General features: G+C 45.3%; 1 protein-coding gene across 3 annotated transcripts in view; it reads right to left on the bottom strand.

The window, feature by feature from the left end:
- The window catches only part of mv (lysosomal-trafficking regulator mauve), an 86,826-nt gene that overhangs the window by 12,179 nt on the left and 61,014 nt on the right, over window positions 1-13,633 (bottom strand). For all 3 annotated transcript variants that reach the window (XM_089561621.1, XM_089561619.1, XM_089561620.1), the window contains 13 exons: window positions 13,111-13,205; window positions 11,793-11,861; window positions 11,113-11,244; window positions 10,472-10,719; window positions 9,252-9,449; window positions 8,239-8,378; window positions 5,785-5,890; window positions 5,642-5,703; window positions 5,502-5,548; window positions 3,755-3,907; window positions 2,441-2,685; window positions 1,039-1,250; window positions 116-256 (listed from right to left, as the gene is read on the bottom strand). In XM_089561621.1, the coding sequence (XP_089417747.1) occupies window positions 116-256; window positions 1,039-1,250; window positions 2,441-2,685; window positions 3,755-3,907; window positions 5,502-5,548; window positions 5,642-5,703; window positions 5,785-5,890; window positions 8,239-8,378; window positions 9,252-9,449; window positions 10,472-10,719; window positions 11,113-11,244; window positions 11,793-11,861; window positions 13,111-13,205 (1,848 nt within the window). The remainder of the gene's footprint in view (window positions 1-115; window positions 257-1,038; window positions 1,251-2,440; window positions 2,686-3,754; window positions 3,908-5,501; window positions 5,549-5,641; window positions 5,704-5,784; window positions 5,891-8,238; window positions 8,379-9,251; window positions 9,450-10,471; window positions 10,720-11,112; window positions 11,245-11,792; window positions 11,862-13,110; window positions 13,206-13,633) is intronic.

The raw sequence follows: 13,633 nt of genomic DNA, 5'->3' as shown, positions 1-13,633 counted from the left end.
ATAGCTAAAGAGGGCGAAGAAAAAAAGAAAAAGAAGTCTTTTTGAAGCCTTATTAAATGCTGACTGGATCTCGAGGGTTGCGGCAAAGAAAGACCACGGCCGTCTCTGCCCTCACCCTGCATGTTGACGAGGAACTCGGGCAGGAAGAAAAACTCGGGAATGAGCTCCTTGACGTCTGTCGTGGACTCGCTGCTCGCCAGCCGCCATGTTGTGTGCATGCTGTGGAACGTGCGGTCCGGCAGGTCGAACTGGTTGTCTGCACAAAAAAACGGGGGGGGGGGGGGGGTTAACACATTGACAGGGATTGCTCAGTCTGACAACAGTCACATCATATGCACCACCGCTGCAGACACAAATACAAATGCATGAACACGGAACTCGCACTAGCCCAAAGACCTTCTGAGGTTCGAGTTACACAATACGGCTGATGTCGATCAACAGAACAGCAAATTATACTGTTCTTGCGAGAAACTGCCAGAAATTAATCAAGGATGTATTCGCACAAAAAAACAGGACAAAAATGAAAACGCACATGCGACATGTACTGCCACGATGGAAAGAAACGCGAACAGAGCCAAGCCCAGGCATTCCGCAGTTTGAATTTCTTTTAATCACACTTTTACTTCAGTGCAGCAAAAAGATGCTGGAGTCGTCCGTGACACATTCTAGGCCAACTTTAACGTCTTTTTTCTTGCCACCAAGGAAAACGCGCGATCAAAAGAAATTCTAACACCGGAGCGCGTAGGCGTCGCGTTGTCCGTGTTTCTTTCCATCGTGATAGTACAAGGCACAAGTACACACATACCTTTACCACAGATGAACCAACTCTCCCAAGAAAGAGTTTTAATCAGAAGCTTTGCAGTTCAAGAAAAATTTATTCTGACTCGGGAATCAAAACTTGGACCACTGCCTGTAGGGGGCAGTCTACCAATTAAGCTAACCAGGACGGTCGGTAAATGGCAACACAAGGCCACATTAATCCCTCTGCAATTGTTTGGCTGCGCTTGGGTGAATGTCACTGAGTGATCCCTCCCTTACCTTGGTATGTGAGGAACATCTGGGTGAAGGGGGGCAGTCGGACCAGAAAGTGGAGCACGGTGCCGCTGTTACTGTAGTGTGAGCCGTAGTGAAAGGGTCCCAGCCACGGGTGCACACGCTCCATTGCGGTGTTTGCGGACCCCGCGAGGAAGTTCCGCCTGTAGTGCTCCTCCCGAGCTGGATCCTGCACGGCCATGGGACGCTCCAGGCACCTGGCAGGGGGATGGAAAAAAAAAGAAAGGTTTCCTCTGTTTTGTTTTTTTTTACACAATTCTGCTTTGGTTAATTATCGCTGTGTTGGTGTTCTTGTGTGGTTCAGATTAATTAACGAGCCTTTCACTGCATGCCATCAAATAATTATTCCAGATGGGCCACTGTCGTGACAGAAGTGCAAACAATATGTATTACTTGTTTACAAAGTTATGAAAATAGCAAATTTCTGGCTGTGAAGCATATAATATGTGTTTGTGTGTGTGCACGTGTGTGTGTGTGTGTGTGTGTGTGTGTGTGTGAGAGAGAGAGAGAGAGAAAGAGAGAGAGAAGCCAACAGCCACAGGAACCAAGGGAAACGGGTTTTATTTTATTTATTTTATTTTGTGGTGTTGATCAATTTAGAATATTGCTGAATATGTTATCGCTTAAAGCTAATTGATTAGAAAAGCAGAAGAAAAATAACCACATGCTGCCGGTGGGAACCGAACCCACAACCTCCGAATTACGCGTCCGGTGCTCTACCTCTGAGCTACGGCGATGGCTGTCAAATCTTCTGCTTTCGGGGGTATTTATGTTTACAAGTAACCTAACCTTGAGAGTGTTCATCAGAGCCAGCCAGGTTTGTAAGCAGCGGACATAGTACGTCCTGAGTTACCACTGAGTGTGACGTGGAACCTCAACTAACGGCGAGGGTGGAAGCTGTGTGAGAACCCTCTTATGCTTCCTATGGCGTCAAGGCTGCCAGAACCGAGGCCCTCGCTAAGCAATTAAGCAAACAAGAGAGGGGAATGAGGGGTTCGTTACAAATATAATAAATATAAAAAGATATATATATATATATCACATTACTCCCAGTGCCTGTTTAGCATCACAGTGGTGGGCAAAGAGTTAAAATGTAATCATACAACATAGTGGCAGGAAAAGAAAAAAAGATACTCATAAAAAATACATTGCAGCATAACTTGATACAAACAAACACAAGCATAAAATTACAGCAACGTGGCAAACAATTCAATGGAATATTATTATATGTATATTAAAATCTGGTTGCAAATCGAATCAAACATTTTAGGAAAATTTCGGATACCAGAAAAGGTAGTTCAAACGAAAGACAAATGCTTTTTTCCACAAAACACACGAAATGAAAAGAAATGGAGATAATGCAAGCAAATTATGTTTCGAAACCAACCGGAAGCTGGCCGAATCCCGCAGATCCAGTGTGTCCCCAACGTATTTGGCGAGCACAAAGGGGAACACGGGATACTGCATGAGGTCGTTGAACGATCGGCCAGCCAGCTTGTTCAGCTGGGTGAGGTAGTCGAAGTTGCCCAGGCAGCGCTCCTGCCACCGGTGGCTGAGGGATTCCAGCGACTCCGAGGGCTCCAGGTCCAGGTGCGGACACTGCCACAGCTGCCGGCAGAACTCGTTCCTGTCCTGCGAAAGAAAAAGAAAAGAAAAAATTAAGGGGGCACTTTGGCTCCCTAAAGTGCTGCAAGGCGAAAGCCTTTCCTGACGCACTGTTTGGCATTGACTGCGAGACTGTTTGTGCTGTACTAGTGCTTTATTTTACTACACATTACAACTACACACTTTGACTGCAGACTTTGACTGCTTCTATAGCACGACTCTCTCGCTCTGCTTCGATGAGTTCGGTTGTGTCCATAGCTCTGTTCGCAGTAATGAGGTATGTAATGTAGTCACCTACGGACGCCTTACGCCCCCTGTCGGAGCGGACGACAACTATTTTTTATTGTCATCTGCTCCAAAAGGGGGCGCCAGGCATCCGTGGGTGACCTCATTACTGCGAGTCCACGCAATCTGACGTCATAACCATTTTGACCAACCGAAAAGCGTGACACCTCTGCTGACAACCTTCTGTCGACAACGATGAAGCACTAAAGGCCTTATAATGTATCGACAGGTGCATCACAAGCAGGTTCAATCACACTTGTCTGCAACCTGTGGCAACATCAGTGCAGAATACGCCAAAAACTATCTTTGTATTTGGGAGCAAAAGCACAGACGTGCTGTGACCATGGGCTAAATAAGATTTACAAAAGGGGCATTCCTGCGCAATTCTCCTTATGACAGGCATAACTTGAAAGTTTACTTCCATTAGCCAACGATGAAATTTTTTAAAACAAAAAGCACCCAATTTTGCAAACCACCAACTGATCATACAGCAACAAGCCTCTTTTTTCAAAGGGCATAAGCTTAGCCGGATGAATAGTAACCTCGTTCCAGCAAACAGTGTAGTTCAAAAGGATTTCTTAATATTCTTTAATAATTCCTGTAAATATTATGTTTGCAGAGTTTTGGCTATCACTGAGTGCTACACAGGGTCCGATTTTCGAAAAGGCACCCCAGAACAATGTAATGCGAACACACCACATATAAAAGCAAATAAACAAAATGAACACAAAGAGCTGTAACAAAAAATTGACACCCAAAGGCAGTTGTGACCCATGGTCAGAAGGACACGGGTGGACACCACCATCCTCACCTGAGTGGTGTGGAAGGCGAGCAGTGCAGTGACCCCGTTTCGAAGGAAGAGCTCCACAGCGTTGTCGCGGAGGCGAAACCGTCGCAGGAGCACCTCCTGGATGTCCTTGTAGGGCCACACTTCATGCCTCGCGTCCACTTCCCCCAGTGAGCCCTGGATGGGGAAGGGTCATGCAAGGTAAGAAGTCAGCAATGGGCTATTGCTGTTAAAACCGATAGTTGAGCGAGTTGGTTTTGGCCCAATTTTTTCAGAAGTACGAGAAAGACGAGGGCAAGAAAGAATGACAGGAAAGGGTTCAACAGAACAGCGCTCCTTCCTTGCATTGTCTTCATTGCATTTTTCCGTGGAGATGTTTAATTAATTATTCATTATGTGAATGGTGAGGCATGAAAGTCTGGGTATGCATGACTAGGCATGATGGCTAGGCTAGGCAAGGCTTTAAACAGTGGGCTAGATATTTAACCTGTAATCTCCGTTCCTTTGGCACAACCTTTCAGTACGTATCAGTCTGATTCAATGGGTTTGTTTTTTTTGGTTTGGTTTCACAACCCAAAGTGACTCAGGCTATGAGGGATGGTGTAGTAGAGAGCTCCAGATAATTTCGACCACCTGGGGTTCTTAAACATGCACTGACATCGCACTGTACATGGGCATCTAGAACGTCGCCTCCATCGAAATCGAACCTGCATCTTTTGGATCAGCAGCCGGGCACCATAACCACTGACCAACCGTTGCGGCTTTTAATTCAGCATTTTGGTATTCTTATTACAGAAAAACATTTACGTTTTTCTGGTAAACAACATCTCTTGATTTTAGTTTCCTGATAATAAACATTATTGAAGCACTGCAGTAATAAACAACTAACAGCTCACCCTTCCACTAATAATGTGCCTTCTTTTTATCAGCACAGCTGCTAAGTGGAGCTGGAATGCGTAGACATCATGAAGCCAAACTGTACAGCGGAACTCCTTCGTGGTGAGGGAACTTGCAGATGACCAAACTCAGCATAATGAAGAGACACTGATGAAATCCACCTTTAAGCACTTGCCTGTGTGGGGACGCCTTCGTCCCCTGCGTTCACTTTCCCTCAACTCACTAGTTCCCTGTGGTTAGCTCCCCCGCAACGCACTCCCTTTAGTTGGGTTAACTAACAGGGGAGGGCGCTCGCGTCGCAGCGACACCAGCGCCACGGATGGCGTTTTCTGCCACTCGCACGCGGGGGAAGACTGGCTCTCTTCTCCCTGAGACCGGGATAGCGAGTGGACATTTAGCTCGCGGCTCCGCTCTTCGTCGACGGGCGCCTCTTGGTCGGAACTTGCTCCCGCCAAGCCCGTCCCGTCTGGCCTCGGAGTTTTCCCCTTGCCCTAACGTGGGCGAACGTTCGCTCGTAACCGTGCTGGTGAGTCGGACATCCTCGATTCCTCAGTGTATTTTGTTGCTAGCTGGCGTTATTGTTGTGATAGCAATAAATGCCTTGTTTGTGTCAGCCAGTGTGTCGTTCCTTTGTTCCCGCAGAGCAAGGCAAGGCAAGGTGGTCGGCGTGCGCTCGGTAGCGTACGCGACCACGGGGTGGGGACCGCATGGCTTTGAACTCTGTCAGCCGCGGTTAAACAGGGAATACGTATTTATCTCCCCAATTCAAAACCCCACAGCTGTAGATCACAGCTGCTTCCAAATGGTGCAGTGCGCAACCCCAAGTGCAAAAGGTTGCTTCCAATTCGGCTTGCACCTTTATGTAAAAACTCACCTGGAATTTTCCCAGTTGGTCAGGAACAAATTGAAGACTTTTTTCACCTGCATTAAAATAAATATAAAGGGAATTAAAATTAACACAGTAGCTGGATCACACGGCTGGTGACATAATGATCGGCACTTCTCAGGCCTTACCGAGCAGCACTTCACCGGGCATATCTGATGAGGGGCAAATCTTGCTGCATTTGCAGGTGTGACTGCAACAAAAAATGGCTCCGTTAGAGAGCTCTCTCGGCAAGGAAGACTGATGGGAGTCCGGAACACCAATCAAGACTCACGTGATCCTTTCGTTGATATACAGGTGGTGGAGAAAGGCAGTCGACTCCATGTGGGAGGTGTTCGTGTCATAGAGGAAGTGAAGGGGCGGCAAGACTGTCTTTTGACCTGCACAATTAGCCAAGCATAATTGGACACCACCAAACAGCCACATACCATTAATGAAGAGAAACAGATTCCCACTAGGCCGGTCTGTCACACAGCAACAGTCATTAAAAATCAAAGCACGGCGAGCCATCAATATAAAGTTTGACGCAATTTGAAGGCGATTTGGGCTCAACCTAGAGTCAGGTTAAGGTGCTCTATTGCACTATATTTTTGCTAGAACATTGAACAAAATATATAAGCTTAGCTAGCCGCTTGACTGTCCTGCAGCATCAATTTTAGTGGAGAGTATAAGTGACCATTAAGGCAGGAAAAGTTTATTGGTTCTGTGTGGCTGAAGTGACAGTGAGAACCTTTAAATGGAGTTAGACTGTATTCTACCAACTTACCTCTGCACGTGGAAACAATTAAAAATGACCAGGTAAATCACGAATACAGACAGTAGTTCACCAACACACTGGCCTTAGCAAAATCAAGTAGGTTTCTTAAAACAGCATAAAGTATGCGGACAGAGACACAACTACAATTGGCGACAGCTTTTCTTGGCAGTGAAGTGAAGGCTACAGGGGCGGAGCCTCCTTAACTGTGTTTTTCGCTGCATGACAGTGCACCTGGCTCTATCTGTTGAAGCTTCTTGTAAATAGACATGCCTAGCAAATTTGTTGCAATCAAGGATTTTTTTTTTTTTTTTTTTGCTTTCAACATTGCAAATTGGCAGTTGTGCTAGAAATCAGCCTTCAATAACGAATACTGACAATACACTTGTTTTTTTTTTTTTTAAAAGTAATACCTGCAAGCAAGGACTATTTTCCACTGTGTATGATGAGAGGACGTTTCAGCTCCATAGCTCCCGCTCACAGCCAGAAAAAGCTGCTGTGGAGCATAGTGTTGTCACGAGGCACTGCCACGTTAATAAGAAAACATAACCTTTAATACAGTAACATCTCACTGACTCAGCCCATTAATTCGGACTGCCAGGGTAGTCCTGAGCGATGCCCATGCAAGTTCATGGTATATGACACTTGTTAACGCCAACACAGCTGGGCTCGCCCCACTTAATTCAGGTGAACTCACAACAGATGGCCGTGTTAGGCATGACCAACACAGATGGTCCCCATAGCCCCCTCAAGCCTGAATTGCTGTTCCCACGCCGACACGTTTCTCTCAATTCTGTCAGCATGGTCCTACCGTTCCTCCAGAGCACCGAAACTTTGTGCACATCATGCGCTACTCATAGCCTGTGAGATGAAGCCTTTTCACACGTGTCAACAGTGCTCGAGAGAAGGCTGCACTGCTAGTGACGTCACGTGAAAGAGGCTACGAAGGAATTTATCCTTTAAAAGCAGCTTTGACTTGACACTGCCAACAGTGTGCATGTATTAAAGCCTATGACAGAACTGCAAAAAATCCCCAATCCACTCCAGTTTCAGTCTCAAAAGTAGACAACCGATACTCAGGTGCTCATCAGATAAATTTACTCTTGTGAGAAATGTTTTTGGCATACTTTTGGGGCCATTCGATAATTTGAAATTTTAAGGTGGAAGCCTTTAATGCCTCATCGTTGTAAGCAGGAGTTGTCGACAAAAATGTCACGCTTTTCAATTGGTCGAAAAGGTCGTGACGTCACAGTGTGCGAATTTCAAACGGGGCCAATTGTACTTTGGCTAGTAACCATGCAACCAATTAAAGGGATCGTACAGTGTTGCTCCAACTAAGTGGGACTGAGTTTAGTTCATTGCTTAATTAACCAATTAGCCTAATTAAGCTTTCTAATCAGACCAGATAAATAATAAAACCGAGAAGGAATTTGGTCAAGTTCGGGAATCGGACCAGGGTCTCCAGTAACCACTCCGCCATGCCAGCTCCATGGTTTGGAATGAACAAAGGCCCATCTAGTGAATAGGTGTCTTCCTTCACTCCCACCTACCTCCCTTCCCTTAGGTTCAGGTGTCCACCTAGATATGCCAGACAGATACATTTCCTTTCCTAAAAAACTAATTTACTGACAAGCAAGACAAAGCCGCACGGGCGATGGCGTTCTGTGGACTCCCTGGCAGCATTGCAAGACACTATCGCATTCCACACACAGAGGGGAAGCCTAACATCCTAACCACATATCAGTGACACTAGCAGCAACACCCGCTCAAGGCTTTCGCCTCTCCGTGCTTTAGGTCAACAAAGCGGCTCCCTAAATTTTTGGATAATTAAAATGAGTCCCGTGAAGTCCGAATTAACAAGCTTTTACTGTACGACATATCCGACATCAAAGGATCAGAACCGCCCAAACAGCAAAAAAAAGCCAAGCCAGCTATTCAAGCCTGTATAGCCAGACAGGCGTCAGTGGCACTGACTTTTCTGGTGCTCGGGAAGCATGAATTTGGGGTTAACAGCCAAGAAAGCCCTCCGCAGACGCCGGCGAACCCGTGATGGTCCCTCCGTGGGGTCAAGCTCCCACGCCGTGGGGAAGCTCTCCGGAAGATACCAGGGGGCCCTGAGCACAACAAGATGGCAGTAGATTCTCGTTTACTGATGTTCAATTTGCCTGGAATTTTTTTTTTTTCCATCACCACTCAACATCACCTGCAACAAACTGATTGTGATTGTGCTGACAACCTGCACTTCACAGAAGTGCAGGTTGTGCATAAATTAGCATATATTTCAGGTTGTGCATAAATTAGCTGCAATAAAACGTGGATGTACTGCGAGGAATTCCACTTATTCAATCGGCAGACTTCAGCCTCAGAGCTCAACATGACAGTAAATGACACGACATGACAGGCATGACAGTGAACAAAACGACAGTGAATTAATGTTAAAAGCAACTCCTTCCGGGAACTAAGTCTTTAATCCCATGACTCACAGCTCCCACAGGGTCATCAATGAACCTATCTCATTATGGTGACCGCGTAAATGCCAGGCCTACGCAGGCCTATGCAAGCCAAATGATGCCAGTGCTCTCCACCACTCTGTATGGCTTTGCAGCAGCATTGAGATGAAAGATAGGTCTGGCTGTCTACGCACTTTTAAACGCTGGCAAATTCTGTCAGGCAGCATTAGTTTCTTAGTGCATGCACACAATGTAATGCAATAAATAGAGCATGTTTTATTTCACTGAATGAAGCAATGGGAAGGATTTGCCACAGAATTTCCCTTCAACTGGGACTTCAGAGAGCACACCCCCCATAACATTAAACATGGGAGTAGTGGCAGTTAAAGGGGCAATATTTGTGTTATCGCGCACTTTCATCCACAATTGATGTCAAGTGTCCTGCCAAATTACCACTGGCATCCTCAGTAGAACACACACACATATTTTAAAAATAACATTCACACTGCCAGTGCCAGCCACACGACAGACAAGTACCTTTCGTGCGTGAGCTGAGCGGCCAAGCGTGACCATGTCTGCTTGAGGACCAGATCCCGACCGGACCTGGCCTTGGCTTCGCGGAGGACCTCCTTGCGGAGAGCATGCAGCAGCTCGGCCACTGAGCGGGTCACCTTGGCCCCCTCGGCAACCACCTGCGACGCCTTGGTCTCCAGTTTCCGCAGCCGCCCATTCTTGCTGCAAGGTGAGAAAGAAAAAAAAGAAAACAGTTGCGCAGATCATGCACTCTGCAGGCAGCTATGAAGAGCTACTTCATTAGCTATATTTACCATACTAAGCTGCTTTGTGCCATTAGCCACCACCATCATCATAAACATGGTCAAACAACACAATGAATCAGGCAAGCATCAGCTTGTCTACCCAGAAGTCGATAATGTTTCAGTAACGTTCTTTTGTGTCACCCAACACTGGCAAAAATCCTAGGTTATCCAAGCGGTTTATTGCCTAAGTTCCCAGTTGGTTCAAACTGAAACCAAGTGGCAAAAGCTGGAACCAAGGGGTACCAGATGAAACCAACTGGGGTTGGTAATTGTTCCGTAAATCAGCTGGGCCAGTTAGGAAATTTTACCAGGACACCATTTCAGTTTTTGTTTGTTTATATCATTGTAACTTGTCATGAGCACCAACCTTAAGCGAGCACCATTAAGAGTGATCCATACCATATTAATGGACCATCTGTGCTGCTGCCTCCACGCCCTCCAGTTCCTTTTCTCTGTACATGGGCATGTACACAAGAACTCTGCATCTACTTGGACATACACTCAAAGCAGCAAGATAAAGTCCACACCAGCTGCTACAAAACAGTTCTGCTCTTGAAAAACTCGAAGCATCCCCTCTGAAGCGTTCTGAAACAATAAAGTGACCTTGATGATTATACCCCTGTGCTCTCACTGCTTGGACCTAAAGAAATATCTGTGCAAATAAATCAAGTGCTTATGTCCAGCCCTAGTTCAGCATTTACAGTGGACTTTCATTAACTTGAACTTCTCGTTTATTCAAACTGTTACTTTGAACCCATCAAGCATGTCATTAAGAAAAGATCCCATTAATTTAAATGCCACACAATTCAAGCAGCTTTTCAGTCCTATCCAAGAAATAAATTAGAGGGTTGATTGCATGCATGCAGACACCCTCACAAGCATCCGTCAAACTGCGCTTTTGCCCAAGACTCTCACATATCACAGCCTACACTCTCGTACCGGTCGGAGCTGAGTGTGTTCTGAGCAAGCCAGGCCTCCCGCTGGGTCGTCCACTGGTTCAACCAGCGCTCTTTGATCTGCTCGTCATCAGGCTGCAACTCCTGCCGGGGATTCCGGGGCAGGACACTGGGCAGCTCCTGAGCCAGCACAGCCACGAGCGACACAACCGCGCTGCTCGCGTTGGCGTCTGACCGGGGTGCCGAGGCACTCAGCATCTCTTGCACAAAGGTCCTCACTTGCAGGCGAACCTGAAAGTTGCATGTAATACGTCGACATGAGTACAGGTGCGTCCAGAACTACAAGCCAGAAATGCGGCTAATTAAATTGATTACAAAACCTCGAAATGTACAATTCTAAAATGTCCCGAGCACAGTGTTACTTTTGAAGTTCTTGTGTCAATAAAAGAACAACACATTCACCTTATACAAAGTGTTAGAGTTTTGAAATGTCTTCTAAATGCGGGACATAATACATATGCCTGACCTTTTACGTACCTAGAATTCTTACTTATTCGCTTCTGTGTCAGAACAGATATCTGAATCAGTGAGCTAACGGCACTTCACTAGCTTATTAGCATTATGCACAACACGGCTAGTCGATTCTAGACACAGTGTGCTAACAAAGGTTGGAAACATGCGTACATCACTGGACGATCCCAACGTGGCCTTGAGGGCTTGCCTGTGGTGCTCGCAGGACATGAGGACCTCGGCAACGTGAACTCGCAAAGCTGTGTCTTGATCGGGCGCTAGAAGGTTGACACAGAGTCTTGACAGCTGTCAAAGGGAGAAGATGCATTACGACATGCTGCCTGAACACTTGCAGTCATCTTAGCAGTACTTATACAGGTAAATGTTTGTTTTGAGCACTCATGCAAAAAATTAAGACCATATGGGAATAAACATCAGCGAAAATGGCGCCATGCACAGGTAATGACTCGCAAGTGTCGGCACTGAAGGAACTCAGACAGTACATTTTTTTCCTGAACTTCTCTTTCATTCAAAGCAAATCTAGTGGTTTAGCTAACTAGAGGAATAATTTTGTACCAAAAGAAAATGTAACACGACTCAGACACACAGATCATACTAAAGAAAGGGCGAGTAGATATATATCAAGTAAACTGGCATTTCCTAAGCAAAACTAAATTAAAAATTTAATTAATTAAGATTAATTATTTAAATTTAAAGATTAGGCCAGCATTTGCGACATCATCATGTCTTCGGACAAGTAAAAAAAAAACTTCCGTAACCATCAACCAGAACATCATGACATGCAGCAACACTGCCCACAAGCTCACACATTTTAACAATGCAATAATGCCTACCTGAGGCTGAAACACATGCTTCAGGGACGACAGTACTCTTTCTGGAGCTGTAAACTTCCGCTTTGATTTCTGGCAATGAAGACAAATACAGTTCGAGCACAATGAAACCGCGTGCATACTCTCTTTACAATATCAGAAATGCATTTCCAAAACCTTTTAGTTAAGCCTATCAGCATCGTGTAGCTGTACAGGTGGCGACACACTGCAGCACACCCTTGAACTTTTAGCATCGCAAAATGCATGGGATAGCAGGGAGGGATCATAGATGCTGCACACATTTTTGTTGTAATGTCTCACAGCTGCGAATAACAAGAATACCGTCCTGCACACTACAAATAGCACAAAATAGCATTTCGCATCACAAAAATAAGTTAAATCATCCGCTTCTTCTATGCGAAGACCATTCTTTTTAACACAGTCTTAAGCATGACCGACTCCTGTCGACAGGCTTGTCGCTCCCAAAAAGCCCAGTTTCACAAGTTTACGCCTTGCCTTTTACAAATGCAACGAAGCTCAGGCTAAGACCGCACATAACTAAGACAAAGTTCAGATCATGCGCTAAATCGAACACTTTTATGCGGCAGTGATGCGCATTTAGTTGTCCAACTGTTTAGTAGAGTTATGTGCTATACTATGTGCTAAGACAAATAGAATACCAACAACAAGGACTTTAAATTAATTTGTACTGTCACAACTAAACGCAAGTTTCTCTTCATCTCTGAATAATTTTGCTTCAGGCTTAGCCTACAGACTACATACATCCAGGCACAGCAAATATAACCTGCTTTGCAGAGCAATCTGTCTAGCTCGGACATAGTCCTGATATCAACAATACATTTTCAAGGCAATAGACAACACGGTAAGGAACCACAGAGGCACTGTTTTCAGAGTTCTGCAACAAAGTCATCTCCCCAACTTAGATGAATCCATCTGCAGTGGTAGCGGGACTAGCTGCGAATAACATGAGTATCAAGTAACTACTTCCTTATTAGTACTGGGACTGAACAATGACTATTTGATAGCTATAACTGAACTTGTAACCATGACAGATGGAACACAGAGTCTTGACAATGACATCTGTGCATGGCAAAGGGAACCAAGTAGTTGAAATTTATTTGCAGCCCTACACAACAGTACCCCTCACATGCAGCTTAACATCGCCTACTTAGCTACCCACTTTGTTCTGATAGTTTGTCATAGACTTTTGATTCGGCCCTGCACTGCAGATGAAAAGGCCTTTATCAAACCGTAGGTTTGATCACAGGTGCATATCTATCTGCGTTTTCTTTTCAAGAAACAAGCTCCCTCCCTAACTCACCTTGCTTAGGTGACCCAAGGCTGTCCCAGCAACCGCTTTCCTCAACAGCGCTGCGACCAACGAAAGCTCCATAGGAGGCCTCTTGGAAGACAGTTCTGGAACAGTGTTAAAAACATGCTAATTCAACAATAAAAAGTCTCAACTTGGGGCCAAGCTGAAGTAGCCAAGAGCATGCTTGACACAAATTTATAAAAAAAAAAAAAAAATCGAAGCTCTGCCCAGTGACTCCTCAGTCCACACCACCACGTTACACTGAGACTGCGTATTACAGCACATTTTGTCTAGTGATGAAGCCGATAAAAATGTACCTAATTTGTCAGTGGAAAAAAAAATAACTAAGGCAGCTTGAAATGGCGTTGGAAAGCATAGCATGCAATGATTCGAACAGTGCATAAAGGTTACTGTCCCCTTTTTCATTACTACCTCTTAGCACTTGTTTTATGATTTCTTGAAGTACCCTAACTAACAAAATGAACTGCGGCTATGACTAACGTGACGAGCACTTTTCTTGGAATGAAACAGT

This window comes from Amblyomma mixtum, chromosome 9, assembly GCF_055824585.1.
Source record: "Amblyomma mixtum isolate Tamu chromosome 9, ASM5582458v1, whole genome shotgun sequence".
In the NCBI taxonomy this organism is placed as follows: Eukaryota; Metazoa; Arthropoda; class Arachnida; order Ixodida; family Ixodidae; genus Amblyomma; species Amblyomma mixtum.
Note: the sequence above shows the minus strand (reverse complement) of the source record. Positions and strands in the feature narration are given on the sequence as shown.